We start from the raw sequence: 16,884 nt of genomic DNA on the forward strand, positions 1-16,884 counted from the left end.
AATAAAAACAAAATATATACAATTTAAAACAACATTTAAAAAGAGCAAATTTTAAAGGCTGATTATTAAAATTTAGATTTAAAAATTTAAAAATATTAAGAATACCCAATTTAAAATTCAACACAAATTATGCCAGTCCCGCTTTAATAAATAGATATGTTTTGAGCTCTCTCTCTCTCTCTCTCTCTCTCTATCTATCTATCTATCTATCTCTCTATCTCTCTATCTATGTATATCAGCTCGCCAGCGGGCTAAGAAATTGTCTTCTGGGCTATTAAAGAAGAAAATGTATTTACAGATATATTTTATTATTTTGTTTTTACTGACAAGAGCCACTCATGCCTCCCATTCTGTGATGCCATCCTTCCTCCAGAAACAAACCTGTTTGGCGAAGACAGCGATGTCTTCATTGAAGGAATCCGATGAGCAGACATCTCCGCCAGGATAAGAACCAGACGTGTCTCTGGGGGAACAGGTGGCCAGCTCACATTTCTCAAAGACCAGGGCGAGCAGAGGGAACAAGGGGTGTCTAAAAAGAAGAAGAAGAAGAAGAGGCGTTGGGAGAACCAGTTGCATGGAGGTTCCGGCGAAGGCCAGCTGGAAGAATTCGAAACTCGGTTCATCCTAACATTTGATGGGAAGAAACTCAAAATCTTTACCCCCAGGAGAGAATATTTGTAGCTCAGGGTTGAACTGTGGGTGGCCTCTGAGTCTAGCAGTTTTCTTGCAGACCTTTCATGACCCTACTTGGGAACATCATCAGTGCCAGTAAGGAGTGGAGTTGGAGGAGGAGAAGGAAGAGGGGGAGGGGGAGGAGGACGCATGTGGGATTCTTGGTGTTCTCTGAGCTTGGTTGTTTTCTTGCAGGTGTTTCTTGACCCAACTAAGTAACATCATCAGTGCTAGAAGGAAGAGAGGTTTGTGGGGAGGAGGAGGAAGAGGAATTCTGTGGGATTCTTGGTGTTCTCTGAGCTTGGTTGTTTTCTTGCAGGTGTTTCTTGACCCAACTAAGTAACATCATCAGTGCTAGAAGGAAGAGAGGTTTGTGGAGAGGAGGAGGAGGAGGAGGAGGAGGAATTCTGTGGGATTCTTGGTGTTCTCTGAGCTTGGTTGTTTTCTTGCAGGTGTTTCTTGACCCAACTAAGTAACATCATCAGTGCTAGAAGGAAGAGAGGTTTGCGGAGAGGAGGAGGAGGATGAAGAATTCTGTGGGATTCTTGGTGTTCTCTGAGCTTGGCTGTTTTCTTGCAGGTGTTTCTTGACCCAACCCAGTAACATCATCAATGCCAGGAGGGAGGGAGGTTTGATAAACTGAAAGGAAATGCTACTTCCTTCTAGCACTGATGGTGTTCCCTAGTTCGGTCACAAAACACCTGCAAGAAAATCATGGGGCTCGGAAAGCATCGAGGACCACCACACACAAATACTGAATTTTTCAGGACTTATTCAAGAGAAAGGAACATATTTTTCAATACAGGAAACAGAAGGACACCAAGCCCCGACCTTTGCCTTCTCCACAGGCCTCCCTACGGCTGCCTTTGAAAGAAAGAAAGCCCCAGTAATTCAGTAAGATGTCAAAAGTCCCTTTGCCTACTTCTCTTAAAAATCCCCTCCCTTTTTTCCCCCTCCATTTCAAAAGGGCCTGCTTCGGGAATAAACCGGATGCTCTAGGCAGGCTTTCTAAATGTAGTAGAAGATTTGCAGAAAGTCAGAGGAATAAAAGACGTTTTTTAAAAATCACAAAATATTTCTCCCAGCTCCATCTCTTCTCCACTTCTCCCTCCTTGGTCATCCCACCAACAGCTGAAAACTCCAAGAATGGAATGGAATAAAACAATAATAGAATAGAATAAAACAGAATAGAATAGAATAGAATAGAATAGAATAGAATAGAATAGAATGGAATGGAATGGAATGGAAGAATGAAGAATTTAGAAGAGAAGAGAAGGGAAGGGAAGGGAAGGGAATAGAATAGAATAGAATAGAATAGAATAGAATAGAATAGAATAGAATAGAATAGAATAGAATAGAATAGAATAGAATAGAATAACAGAATTGGAAGGGACCTTGGAGGTCTTCTAGTCCACCCCCCTGCTTAGGCAGGAAACCCTACACCACTTCAGGCAAATGGTTATCCAACATCTTCTTAAAAACTTCCAGTGTTGGAGCATTCACAACTTCTGGAGGCAAGTTGTTCCACTGATTCATTGTTCTAACTGTTAGGAAATTCCTCCTTAGTTCTAAGTTGCTTCTCTCCTTGATTAGTTTCCACCCATTGCATAGATAGATAGATAGATAGATAGATAGATAGATAGATAGATAGATAGATAGATAGATAGATAGATAGATAGATAGATAGATAGGTAGGTAGGTAGGTAGGTAGATAGGTAGATAGACAGACAATTATATAGATTTATATAGATATAGATAGATAGATAGATAGATAGATAGATAGATAGATAGATAGATAGATAGATAGATAGATAGATAGATAGATAGATAGATATACTGTAGATATAGATAGATAGATAAAGATACAAATATATAGATAGATATAGATATAGATAGAATAGAATAGAATAGAATAGAATAGAATAGAATAGAATAGAATAGAATAGAATAGAATAGAATTTCTTATTAGCCAAGTGTGATCGGACACACAAGGAATTTGTCTTTGGTGCATAAGCTCTCAGTGAACATAAAAGAATATATATACACACACACACACATACATATACACACATTCACACACACACACATGTAGGTCTTTGGTTGTATGAATCAACCAATACGATGCAACCAGGGCCTCCATCAAAGAGTACCAGTGCACATCATGTTTGTACATCGTTGTGCAGCCTCATTGCTGAACTCCCACCCACACATCAGAGCAAGTCTTCCTGCCCTTCCCCTCAAAGAAAAATAGGTGGGGGGGGGACCATATCATGGGATCATAGAATCCTAAGGCTGAACAGATCTTGGAGGTCTTCTGGTCCAGCCCGGTTGCCCAAAACAGCGAACATTATTGGACAAAGGGTTTGTCCAACCTTTTCTTGAAAACCTCCAGCAACAGGAGCACTCACAACTCCAAGCGGCAAGCTGTTCCATTGCTTAATCATTCTCACTGTCTGGGAAATTCCTCATTTAAAAAACAACAACAACAACTTATTTTAGCCTTTCTCCGGCTTAGCAAATGGTGTTTTTTTTTAAAAAAAAAAAATCACCATCTTTCCATTTCTCTCTCCATTTCGGAAAAGTAGAGGAAAGGATCTGTAACTTTGCAAGAAAAGAATGAATGCTGAATTATTATTATTATTATTATTATTTTCCGGAAAAGATTCAAAGTCTGCTTGCACCCGTAAGAAACTTTAGTGTCTGTCTGTCTGTCTAAGGGTTAAAGTTATTTTAGAGACCGTGTTTGCCGGTGGGGTGCACTTCGGGCTTTTTCCTTGCTCTGATTTATGTGGTGGTGGGTGTCCACCCCTCCATTCCTCACCCCCCCTCCCCTCTTTTTTTCCAGCTGAATTTGGATGGACAGCTAAGGGAGAGACAGCCTGTTCCCAACGATACATTACACAAGTTCACACACCACATGTTACACAAATATTTGCGGCAGAGGCCCCGGCACGGAGTAACTGTTAAGTGAGTGGCTCTATAGAGAATGTTTTGATTTCGTAGGAGAAACGGAACAAGGATGTGTGCGTGCGTGTTTGTGTGTTTTAATCTTGCAACGATCCATGTTCCCTTTCTCTCCGATTTACGGAGGGGAAAATGGCAGATGAAAACTGCTGCTTGCTACTACAGTCTCTAAGATAATAATAGAATAGAATAGAATTTTTTTTTTATTGGCCAAGTGTGATTGGACACACAAGGAATTTATTGGCCAAGTGTGATTGGACACACAAGGAATAATAATAACAACAACAACAACAACAATAACAACAACAACAACAGAGTTGGAAGGGACCTTGGAGGTCTTCTAGTCCAACCCCCTGCCCAGGCAGGAAACCCTACACCACTTCAGACAAATGGGTATCCAACCTCTTCTTAAAAACTTCTAGTGTTGAAGCATTCACAACTTCTGGTGGCAAGTTGTTCCACTGGTTAATTGTTCTCACTGTCAGGAAATTTCTGCTTAGTTCTAAGTTGCTTCTCTCCTTGATTAGTTTCCACCCGTTGCTTCTTACAAATCCCAAAGACCTGGGAAGAAACCTATCAATCTTCTTTAGGGTCTTTCAGTTTGAGGAGCAAACTTGAAAAAACGGTTTTGAAACTGTTTGAAGCTGACAAGAGAAAGGAAAAAAAAAAGTCATTTTAAGTAATCAACTTGTCTCTTTGCTGTTTTCCAGACTGCCTTTAGGATTGGTGCAGTTTTGATTTGAGCGCCCAGTTTTCTCGGTCGCAGGAATTGAATATGTCTAGTCTAGTGAAAGGGAGACGTGGTGGCTCAGTGGCTAAGGCACTGAGCTTATCGATCTAAAGGTCGGCAGTTCAGCGGTTCAAATCCCTAGTGCCGCGTAACGCGGTGAGCTCCTATGACTTGTCCCAGCTTCTGCCAACCTAGCAGTTCGAAAGCAGGTAAAAAATGCAAGTAGAAAAATAGGAACCACCTTTGCTGGGAAGGGAACAGGGTTCCGTGCGCTTTTGGCGTTGAGTCATGCCGGCCACATGACCACGGAGACGTCTTCAAACAGTGCTGGCTCTTCGGCTTTGAAATAGAGATGAGCACCGCCCCCTAGAGTCAGGAACGACTGGCACATATGTGCGAGGGGAACCTATGCCTTTACCTTTACCTAGTCTAGTGAAAAGAAGGACTCGGGGTGACGTGATAGCAGTCTTTCAATATTTGAGGGGCTGCCACAAAGAAGAGGGAGTCAACCAATCTATTCTCCAAAGCACCTGAAGAAGCAATGGATGGTTCCATTGATTAAGGAGAGAAGCAACCTGATATTAAGGAGGAATTGCCTGACAGAACAATTAATCAATGGAACGACTTGCCACCAGAAGTTGAGGGTGCTCCAATACTGGAGACTCAAACATGCTTTTTCAACTTGTCCCCACTTTGGGGAGACCCATGAACTGGATTGCTGAGAATCTCCATAGACACTCAACACTGGAGGTTTTTAAGAAGAGATTGGACAGCCATTTGCCTGAAATGATAGGAGGGTTTCCTGCCTGGTCAGGGGGTTGGTCTAGAAGACCTCCAAGGTCCCTTCCAGGACTCTGCTATTGTTATTCTGTTCTCTTTCTAACCCTAAAGAAAGGAAGTGACCAGAAAGGAAAGCTGAGCTCCCTTCTGCCATTCCAGAATTCAATTTTCTACATCACTCTCCTTTTAAGTTTTGTTTTTTTTAAAAAAAAAGAATTTGTAATTAGAAAGCCTTTAATATGCATATCCAGCAGCAGAGCAAATATTTACCATTCGTTAGCAGAGAAAAAAGAAATGCCAACAATGCAGGCCTCTAATAGTGCCAACTCAAGAAAAATCAGGTTTAGAAACTAGGAGAATAAGAAAATAATAATTCAGGTTTGGCATTCGGGAAAAATTTAGGATTTAAAAAGATCTTCTCCTTCTTGCGCCATGTCCATCGTCGGACGTTGGCGATCATGTTGGCGATCCTATTTTTATCAACAGCCGCACAAAAAAAGTGCTACTGAGTTTTGTCCAAACCGGTCCCTTAGATTTGGAAGCCATGATATTCTTCTTCTGCCTGGACCTCGTTTGCCTTCAATCTTTTCTTGGAGGATTAAGTGAAGTGTGCTGTATTTTTCGGGGTATTTTTCACTTTTTTTATGGTTTTAATTATTTCCCTTGGCTTTCCCAGGCGGCTTATCCACTCCTCATTTAAAAGACAGGCCGATTCATTTCTCCCTTCTCCGTGCTTGTTGTTTCAGGAATTCACGCTCAGTTTGAGAACCTGTCGTTCAGCAAATCACTGCAGTTGTAAAGTGAATCATGCCGTCGTTCAGCAAATCCAACTTCGACACACACATCCCACCTTTGACTTTTCATGTCGGAAACCGGCTGCAAAGGTCACAAATGGGGATCAGGTGATCCTGGGACATTGGAACGGTCATAAACGCGTGCCCCAAATTTTGATCCATGGGGATGCTTGCAAGAGTTGAAAGTGTGAGGAGTGGTTGTAAGTCGCTCCCCCTACCCCCCCTCCGTGCTGTTGTAACTTCAGATAGTTGCTAAATGAATTTTTGTAAGTCAAGGACCTACCTAATAAGTAGAATGTCCACATAAGGTAAAGGTCCCTTGCACATATGTGCTAGTCGTTCCCGACTCTAGGGGACGGTGCTCATCTCTGTTTCAAAGCCGAAGAACCAGCGCTGTCTGAAGCCGTGTCCATAGTCATGTGGCCAGCATGATTCAACGCCAAAGGCGCACGGAACACTGTTCCCTTCCCAGCAAAGGTGGTTCCTATTTTTCTACTTGCATTTTTTACCTGCTTTCGAACTGCTAGGTTGGCAGAAGCTGGGACAAGCCACGGGAGCTCACCCCGTTACGCGGCACCAGGGATTCGAACCACTGAACTGCCGACCTTTTGATCGACAAGCCCAGTGTCTTATCCACTAAGCCACCGCGTCCCTATTAGAATGTCCATATACAATGCCTTTTATTAGCCTCCCAGGCTCCTTCAGGGACAGTAAAAATGACGTTTTAATGGGACTTCACTCTAAATGTGTTGAACGAAGGAGAACCAACAACAGTGTACACAGGTGGTCCTGATTTTACAAAAGTTTGTTTAGTGACGGTTGGAAGTTTTCCACGACACTGGAAAAAAGAGACTTATGATCGTTTTTTCACACAACCCTTGTAAGTTTCGCCACAGTCACGTGACAGAATTCCTACTTATGACAGTCGCCGTGTCCTGGGGGGGAGGGGGTCACTTGATCCCACTTTGTGACCTTCCGGCAATGGGGAAGCCACATTCACTTCACAGCCTTGTGTCCTCCTCACTGAATGGCGGTGATTCACTTAAGAACAAGTGATGAAAGAAAAGGGTATGAAACGAATCAAGGAGAGAAGCAACTTAGAACTAAGGAGGAATTTCCTGACAGTTAGAACAGTTAATCAGTGGGACGACTTGCCTCCAGAAGTTGTGAATGCTCCAACACTGGAAATTTTTAAGAAAACGTTGGATAACCATCTGTCTGAGATGGTGTAGGGTTTCCTACCTGGGCAGGGGGTTGGACTAGAAGGCCTCCAAGGTCCCTTCCAACTCTGTTTTGTTATTCTTATTCCTATTCTGTTCTGTTCTGTTCCAAATTCTTCATTCCTCCTATTCTATTCTATTCTATTCTATTCTATTCTATTCTATTCTATTCTATTCTATTCTATTCTATTCTATTCTATTTTTTTAATTTTATTTGAATTTATATCCCGCCCTTCTCCGAAGACTCAGGGTGGCTTACACTGTGTTAAGCAATAGTCTTCATCCATTTGTATACAAAGTCAACTTTTATTGCCCCCCCCAACAATCTGGATCCTATTCTATTCTATTCTATTCTATTCTATTCTATTCTATTCTGTTCTGTTCTGTTCTGTTCTACTCTATTCTGTTCTGTTCTATTCTATTCTGTTCTGTTCTACTCTATTCTTGTTCTACTCTACTCTATTCTATTCTATTCTGTTCTGTTCTACTCTATTCTTGTTCTACTCTATTCTGTTCTGTTCTATTCTATTCTATTCTATTCTGTTCTGTTCTACTCTATTCTTGTTCTACTCTATTCTTGTTCTACTCTATTCTACTCTATTCTATTCTATTCTATTCTAGTCTAGTCTAGTCTAGTCTAGTCTAGTCTAGTCTAGTCTAGTCTAGTCTGTTCTGTTCTATTCTACTCTATTCTATTCTATTCTATTCTATTCTATTCTATTCTATTCTATTCTATTCTATTCTATTCTATTCTATTCTTTCAGTATTGGCAAAGGATCTACCAAAGGCTGCATTTGGCAAAGCCGTGGAAGGAAGCCATGATTAATACCAACCGAGAAGTGGAGCCTCCAGGTCTGGTAGCAGAATATCTGGGAAATTTCCCAGCTTCTCTTTGTGGGCTTGCAACATTGCCTGGCCAGAAGGAAAACACCCGACTGGGTGGATTCAGGCACCCCATTTAAGTGATTCCCCACCCCGCCCTTCAAGCCTTTTATGCTTCATTCTCTGCGCCACAAAATGATAAACTCTTTAGAGTTTCTGCATTGGGCTTCAGCTTTAAATAGTATCGGAGGGTGATAAACGGAATTTCTTTTACTCATATATTCAATGGATATATATCCGACTCCTTGAGGATATGACCTTGGAGAAGCTTAGATTCAGATCCATTCTTTGGTCTGACAAAAGTCTGCACGCACGCACAAACACACGCAAACACACACACACAAAGGCTTCACTCCTGCCACAGTGATTTAACATTTCCAAATTCACTCTAAACCACCCCCCCACCTTGAAAGTTTCCACCTCAAACAATACAGGAAGAATCAAATTGTTGTTTGTGGAACCATCTAAATGCAAAACTCGGAATGATAAATCACATTAATTAAATGAAGGAGGGAGGGGGGAGAGTAACCCCTCGGCTGAGCAAGGAGCGAGTAGTTTATCATTCTCTCTCCCCCCCCCCTTTACTTCTTTCTTAGAAATTCCTACCAATTGTGGCTGATGGATTAGTTAGGAGCATCGACCCCGGATTTCGTTTCCCCTGTGAAGCAACCCAGTCTATCTGTCGCATGGGAGGTTCAGAAGAAGGAGCGTGGGGGGGGGGGAACAGCTCTCCTCTCCCGAACCTGTGGTCTGAGGTAGACTGCCCCTGAAATGGGAAGCTCCATCAAACCCTAATTGTGCCGCCCTCTCAATCTGTTGCCCCAAAGTCGCTTATCCTCCTGTATATGCTGCTAAATCCTGACCAAAGGCATGCTGTATTTATGTATTGTCTGTCTGTCTGTCTCTCTCTCTCTGTCTATCATCCATCCATCTATCCATCCCTCCATCCATCTGTATCACCTATCTGTCTGTCTCTTTCGCTCTGTGTTTCTGTCTGTCTGTCTATCTATCTATCTATCTATATCTGTCTGTATCTATCTTCTATCTATCATCTCTCTCTCTTCCTCTCTCCCTCCCTCTCCCCCCTCCTCTCTCTCTCTCTCTCTCTCTCTGTTTATTTATTTGCCACACAATTCAGTTTGAAGCAAGTCCAGGTGGAAAATAAAGAATACGTTAAGATCCTCGTTTCGTTATTCTAGTTGTACAGATTGGAACATTGGAAGGATTTGGCCCTAGAGGCAACTATGCTGGCTGGGGAATCCTGGGAGTTGAAGTCCACCCAACTTCAAGCTACCAAGGTTGAGAAACACACTGCTTCTAAATGATCAAATTAATGGGAGGGGGCTGTATTCCCCCACTAAGAATAAAACCAACCCAGCTCTCACCGTGCCCTGAGAACGCATCCACACCAATTGAAGGGTATCAAGAGAAGGAAATATCACGGGGGGGGGGCCTTCACTAGAAAAGGTGCTCATACTTGTTCCTCCACCCCCCCCACACAGGAGATTTACAGGATCCACCTGCCCAAGGCAAGCAGGCCATGTTAAGAAAGGGATCGCCAAAAAAAGATAGGAGAAAGGAGAGTGAGAAAATCAATTTTTGAGCAGTGGATAAAACTCCCTTCCTACAAAGAGATGGCCTGCCTACACCCAATGCAGCAAAGATTTAGGGAAGGAGATTCTTGGCTCTTCCTCGACCCCAAAAGAAGTCAGATTCCCCAACTAGGAAAATTTCTTAGCAACCAAGTGAGAGATTTCCCAGCTTCAATTAGAAGGCTCTTCAATTAGTTAAGCGACCTAAGTTAGAAGAATCTGCCGAAAGTTAAGGCTAAAAAAAAAAAAAAAAGATCCCAGTGGAAGGGAGATCCAATAGATCGGGATTCCCCCAACTGAAAGGATCGGAGGGCAAGGTCGAGGAGAGCAATTCGGCCCAGCTAAAACAAAACAAAACAAAACCCAAGGATCTGGCCGTTTGGGAAGAAGAGCTAAAAAAATAGGAACGGATCTGCTGATTTTCCGACGGAGATCGACGGAAGGATGGTGGGATCGAGTCGGACGACGCTTAAGGCAAAACGCGAGCCACCCTCGTTCCTGAGCAAATAAGGCGGGCGGGGGTGGGGCGGGCAGATCTCTTTTGGCCCAAGGAGGGAAACCCGCAATTCGATCTACCGGAAGAGTAATCCAGCCGTCCAGGCGAATCGAACCTGTCCTTGGACTTCATTTGGCCAAGCTGAGCCGTTTGGTCTTTCTTTAACTCCTTCACACCAGACACGATTTTTTTGGGGTGGGATTCTTCATAAAGGACCCCCGCTCCCAAGTCCTGGGCGCCTTCCACTCCCTGGACACCCGTGTTAAGACCGCTTCGTGCCCGGGAAGAGGGGTTCCGACGTGCGGCGCGAGTTAGCAGGGTCGTCGCCCTCTGTTCTTTTCAGGAGGAGAAGCGGGGACGAAGGTTTGGTCCGGACGGCCCAAAAAAAGGGGGAGGGAAGGAAAGAGACCCCCTTCGCGCGGCCAAGAGCGCAGGCGACACCTCCCAGCCCCGCCAGCCAAACTCACCCGTAAATTTCGTCCTTCTCTCGTTTCAAGGCGTCGTTGGAGCCCAGTCCCGGAGGCATCCCCGGCCGGTGGTTAACTCCCGCCGATCCATAAGGGCCTCCCTGGTTCAAAGCGTGATGTTGCAGACCCCGGCCCGAATGGGGGTCTCCGAAGGCCGGCAAAGAGACCCCTCCGTCCATTCCAGCGTAATGTACCAAGTCATCGTACTGTGTGGCAGACGCAGATCGGGGCGTGTGGGGGGGGGGGAAGAGAGGAAGAACGAGAAAGAAAGAAGAAGAAGAAAAAAGAAAGTTTCAAGGCTCCCGATTTAAGCAACCCTTTTCCTCCCCCCATCCCCCCCACCCCCACCCCCGCTAGGAAATGCTGGCCCAGATCCAGGTTGACCTACTAGGATATTTTCGCTCGAAAAGAAACCGGGGACGGCTTTCAAAGCAGGCATCTCCGAGGAGTTCTTCTTGTTGTTCCCAAAATGGGGGGGGGGTTTGAAGTATTTGGGGAGGGGGCCGAAGGGGGCCGAAGGGGACCGAAGGGGACAGGCGAGACGAAAACGGGGCCAAACCAGTCCTTATTCCTCAAAGGTGCTTTTTTCCCAAAAGCAACCGGGCTGTGTTTTGTTTTTTTCCTCTTTGAGGAAGAAGAAGAGGTTTCGCTTCTCAACCAAGAAGCTTCATCACGAGTAGCGAAACGTTTCTCAAGGAACATATATATATATATATATATATATATATATATATATATATATATATATATATATATATATATATATATATATATATATATATATATATTAATATATAATATATGTATATTAATATATTAATATATATATATGTTCCAGGACAGGAAGGCCTGGAGGAACGTTGTCCATGGGGTCGCGATGGGTCGGACAAGACTTTGCATCTAACAACAACATATTAATATGTATATATATATATATTAAGTGTTTTTCGGTCGAAGCACCTGGTCTGCCCCCAATGTGGGAGGGAGCATACTGCTTCCCTTTCGCCTTTCCGCTCCAATCCAGGAGCCCTCAGGCAGTCTCATTCTCCCAGGTTCGAATCCGAGTAAGGGTATGGCTAGCCTAGACGAAAGCTAAAAAGCTTGAAATAGATCTATACTAGTCTCCCTTTATTTCTTCATCAGCAAATGTGTGTGTGTTTGCGTGTCTTTTGGGGACACACACACACAGATATCCCAGTGGCCTTTGGAAAAAGCACCTTTGAGGCAACTAATATTGATCTGGATGGCTGAGAATCTCCATACACGTTCAGTCCTTATTGCACATACACACACGCCAAAAACTCGGCCCCTTTTCCACTGCACCCGGCCTTGTATCCTTCGTCCCCGTCCCCTCCCCCTCCCTCCCCCCCCCCCAAATAGCCCTTAAAACGCAGTGGGTCCTTCTCCTGCTCATTTCCATGCTCGGTGCGGGCTGTGTTTGAGCGTGCGGGTTCAAGTAAACCGGCTCACTCTTTTAAAGAAGAAAACTCACAAACAAATCCCCACAACTCCCCCACCCCACCCCGTTTCTGATCAGGGTTTGTCCACCTTTTTGCGCCTTTCGCCACTTAAGTCAATTTCACGCGGCGGCTGGTCAATTTCACGACGGGGGCTGTGGGGGGGGGAGGTTTGAGGGCTGTGGTTGAGTTCAAGCGCCACTTCAGGGCCCCTTTCGCCACCCCACCCCGTCCCACCCAGCGCAGCCCGGGCCTCGCGCCTTCGGTTTGGTACTCGAAGCAAGGACTCCCCAAAAGACACTCACAGACACACAAATACATTGAGAGTGAGTGAGTGAGAGAGAGAGAGAGAGAGAGATGCTTTTCAAAAAAAGAAACAGCAAAATCTCAACCCGAAACTCAAGAGCCTTCACACAATCTGTTTGCACGCCGACCCGCAGGGGGAAATCCACGCCGTTCCGTTTGCAGTTTTTCAACTCGGCTGCACAAATCGCCCTCTTCACCCGACCGACAAAGATAGCACCCCCCCCAAAAAAAAGCCCACCTAGCTTTGACTAAATGCATATATCCACAGGTAAAAATGCAATTTTCTCTCTCCCACGTTGGCTCCTAGAACAGAAGTCAGTAGTACCTGGATGGTTCTTTGGGAAACTTCCTTCCTTCCTTCCTTCCTTCCTTTCCTTCCTTCCTTCCTTCCTTTCCTTCCTTCCTTCTTTCTCTTTCTTTCTCTCTTTTCTTTTTCTTTTTCACTTTCTTTCATCTGTCTCTATTTCACTCCCTTTCTCCCTCCCTCCCTCTCTCTCTCTCTCTTTCTTTTTGTCCCTTTCATTAATTTTTTCTTAATATCTTCTTGCTTGCTTTCTCTTTCTCACTTTCTCTCTCTTCCTTCCTCCCTCCCTCCCCTTTTTAAAAAATACACTTCTTTTTCCTCGAAAGGAACAGAACTTTTGAGACAGAAATCACGTCGGCACAGATGTTCCTCAACTCCTGCTTCAAATCTTATTCTTTGTACATGTATTTATTTATGGGATTTTGTCACAGAAAATGTACGGTCTATATTTCCACCTCTGCAACTGGACATTGAAAAAGAAGAATAAAAACCAAACCTGGTCTTTTTCTGTGTTCAATCAACTTTTCCCAATTTTTTTCCAGCCTGCCCTGGTCCACGTTTTTCCTAGTTCCCCAAATGAAATCAACATGCACTTATTTCCTTCCTTCCTTCCTTTTTCTTTCTTTTTTTCTTGAGGGTCACCGTCTTTATAAATGAGTTTAAATCCTGCACTGCACTTTAAACTTTACAATTATTTTTTTAAAAGAAAAAAGCAAAACGGAGCAAAACTTCCCCTCCCTTGGGGGTGGGGGGAGAGAAGTGCGGATTTTTTCCAGCCTGCCAAGCAGCTATTCTTATTTAAATCATCTCTTGCAGCTCAGCTATGAGCCAAGAGGAGCCGATCCGTTTAACCTTTCCCTCCCTCTCTTTTCTTCTCTTTCACTCAGTCCTGCAAAGACTCCACTGACTTTTCAGAATACACTTTAAAAAAAAAAAATTCTCGGAGGGGAAGCGTTTTTGAAGCCTGAATACATATACATACACACACAGGCAAACACACATTGTATTATGTTCACAAAAAGACGTTAAGGGAAAAATCAAAGTTCAGATCTTGCTTTGGAAAGTATTTTGGGATTAATAAATTGTAATTGGCTTGGATGTTTCCCTTCCCTGTTGTTGGTTTTTTTTTTTAACAGAAATTGATTTCTACACCTTGGAAAGTTAGACCAAAAAGAACTGGATATAATAATAAATACTGTTACAGATTGTTTTGATGAGTGAAGGAAAGAAAGGGGGGGGGGAAGGAAGGAAGGAAGGAAGGAAGGAAGGAAGGAAGGAAGGAAGGAAGGAAGGAAGGAAGGAAGGAAGGAAGAGAGAGAGAGAGAAAAGAAAGAAAGAAAGAAAGAAAGAAAAAGAGAAAGAAAAAGGAAGGAAAGAAGGAAGGAAAGAAGTAGCAGAAATAGAAGAAAGAAAGAAAGAAAGAAAGAGGTAGGAGAAAGAAAGAAAGAAAGAAAGAGAAAAAGAAAGAAAGAGAAAAAGAAAGAAAGAAAGAGTGGTAGGATAAAAAAAGAAGAAGCAAGGTAGCAAGGTAGCAAGCAAGGAAAGAAAGAAAGAAAGAAAGAAAAGAAAGAAAAAGAAAGAAAGAAAGAAAGAAAGAAAATAAGAAAGAAAATGTAAGCTACATTTTGTTTGAATTAAACAGTCGATTAAATACCAAGGAAATAATAACAACCATAATAACTTGGCAGAAAATACCAGGTTTCCCACCCACCCTCTGCTGTCTGGAACTATACCTGCCCCCACCCCCCAATATAACTCTACACATAAAATATAACTATAAATATAGCTGAGACGCCAGACATGGGGATATCCCCATCCACGCCCCCCCCTCTCCCCCAGCTTGAAAGAAACAGTGGCTGGAGGGGGCGGGGGTGGAGATTTAGGCTCCCAGGGAAGGAAACTTCTGACTTTCTTACAAGGGCCCAAACTGAAGAGACATTAACCTCGGGCTTTCATGCCGGGCGATTCTTTTATGCTGCTATCCCGGAGGAGGTCAGGGGAGGAAAAGAAAAAAAAAGGACTGCAAAAACTATCCAAAGGCACCCCAAAGTGTCCCCAACGTCTCCCCGCCCGAAGCTTTCAAATGAGCAGCCGGACTTCAAAGGGCCAGGGCGCAGTCAAGCTTTCCTCCTTTTTTTCTCCTCCTCCTCCTCCTCCTCCTCCTCCGGCTTTTTCAATGATTCTTCCCCCTTCTGCATTTCTCTTGTCGGTCAGAGTTTGCTATGGAGACGAAGCCCCAGCGCGGCAGGCAAAGTATTTGTTTTGGGGGAGGGGGGTTTCTTTCTGTCTTTTTTTCTCCCCCCCCCCCGCCCCTCCGACGCTTTTTTGGGGGGAAAAAGCTCTCGACTCAAAAAGTGAAATGCAGAAGAAAGATAGGTTGGGGTTTTGGTCGAGTTTGCTGGAGAAGTGACAACTGCTGAGTTCATTTGAAAGCAACAAATTACTTTTTTAAGAAGTCTGGGTATCCCTCTCTCTGTCTCCCTCTATCTATATCTCTGTATTTCTGTCTGTGCATCTGTCTCTCTATATGTCTATAATATCTCTATCCATCCATCCATCCATCCACCCATCCATCCACCCATCCACCCATCCACCCATCCATCTATCTATCTAACTAACTAACTAACTAACTAACTAACTAACTATCAATCATCTACGGTATTTATCTACTATCTATCTATCCTCTATTTACCTATCCTTTTATATATCTCTCTCTGTATCTATCTATCTATCTATCTATCTATCTATCTATCTATCTATCTATCTATCTATCTATCTATCTATCTATCATATATCTGTTTCTATCTGTCTCTACCTGTATCTCTCTCTCTCTCCATCCATCCTCTATTTGTCTACCTATCCTCTCTCTCTCTATGTATCCATCTAGATCTCTATATCTTTCTATCTATCCATATCTATCTATCTATCCATCCATCCATTCATTCTCTCTCTATGTATCTTTTCCCCCTCTATCTACATATCCTTCTCTCACTCTGTCTCTCTGTGTCTCTCTCTATCATCTTCTATCTATCCATCCTCTTTCTCCCTTCCTTCTACCACCACAGTCCCAAATCTGTTCGGAGACTTCCCGGCCCACCAACAAGGGTGTCCCAACAAACAAACCAGCAAAAAACAATTGCTAAAGTAGGAAGTTGCGGCCGGAAAACCACGAGAAAAAAAACCCCACGAGCGATTTACACAAACGGAGTGCCAATTTCAGAGAAAGCCATTTAAGCGCGTTCGTTTTTTTAGTTTTGAAAGATCGTATCTAACCTTACACACACCTACACACCACTCTCTACCTCTACACAAAAAAAGAAACTCCAATCCTGAAGATCTAACTTTAAAATGATAGCCCGACCTCTCACTCAGGGCCTGTTTATTAGATTATTATTATTATTTTTAAAATATTCCTCCTTTTTTTTTTTTACCCGTCTGGTGAAAAGACGGGGGAGAAGCGGCTGGGAGGTGGGGGGGGGGTCCCGACTTACCCTTTGGGCCATGAGACGCTCCCGAGTTTTTTCTCCAGGGTTCCTCTTCCTCCTGGCGTCTCCCCCCGGGAGAAGCGGGGTTCGGGGGGAGCCAGAGAAGGCGTCAGTTCTCTCCCCAGCACCGAAGCTTCATCGCGACTCCTTGCTGCAGCCCCATCAAATCCAAGCCGCCGGGACGAAGGAAAGCCAGGCGGAAACTCTTGGCTAAGAAGAGTTTGCTTTGGGATCGAGTCTCTCTCTTTCTCTTTCTCTCTTTCTCTCTCTCTCTCTTTCTCTCTCCACTCCAGAGAGGAGCGATCTAACGGATCGCTCTACTAAAGAAAACAAAATTAAAAACCCGAAGAAAACCACGCCATCCTTTTTTCCGAAGTCCTGGGTTTTGGGTTTTGGGTTTTGGGTTTTGGGTTTTGGGTGTGTGTTTTCCTTCCCACTTTCAGTGCGTTTAAGGAAATCTTCTCGAGGAAGCCAGCTGGGGCTTGGCCAGAGGTTGGCGTGGAAGTGGGGGGCTGGGTGGGGGGCAAAGGGCAGACGAAGACCGAGGGGCCGCCGAGATGGAGCGAGCGATCTCTCCGCTTTCTCCCAAGTAGATCTGGGGCTTCTGCCGTTTGCCGCCGCGGCTGCCCATCCAGGAACTGAGAAATGTCAGCCGCCAATGATTGATGAGCCTCGTCCTCGGGGTGGGTTCTGCCTATGTGTCTACACACTCACTCACGCGCGCGCACAAGCACA

The 16,884-nt window shown here is 44.0% G+C and overlaps 1 protein-coding gene across 1 annotated transcript in view; it reads right to left on the bottom strand.

Moving 5' to 3' along the window:
- Window positions 1-16,884, bottom strand: part of MEIS3 (Meis homeobox 3) — a 50,160-nt gene that overhangs the window by 33,069 nt on the left and 207 nt on the right. Inside the window, exons 1-3 of the mRNA XM_058195548.1 lie at window positions 16,156-16,884; window positions 10,598-10,803; window positions 382-529 (exon numbers count right to left, since the gene is read on the bottom strand). The exon at window positions 16,156-16,884 is cut by the window's right edge and continues 207 nt beyond it. Coding sequence (XP_058051531.1) covers window positions 382-529; window positions 10,598-10,803; window positions 16,156-16,167 — 366 coding nt within the window. The 5' untranslated portion in view covers window positions 16,168-16,884. The remainder of the gene's footprint in view (window positions 1-381; window positions 530-10,597; window positions 10,804-16,155) is intronic.

The sequence above is a fragment of the Ahaetulla prasina genome, chromosome 10 (assembly GCF_028640845.1).
Source record: "Ahaetulla prasina isolate Xishuangbanna chromosome 10, ASM2864084v1, whole genome shotgun sequence".
Taxonomy (NCBI): Eukaryota; Metazoa; Chordata; class Lepidosauria; order Squamata; family Colubridae; genus Ahaetulla; species Ahaetulla prasina.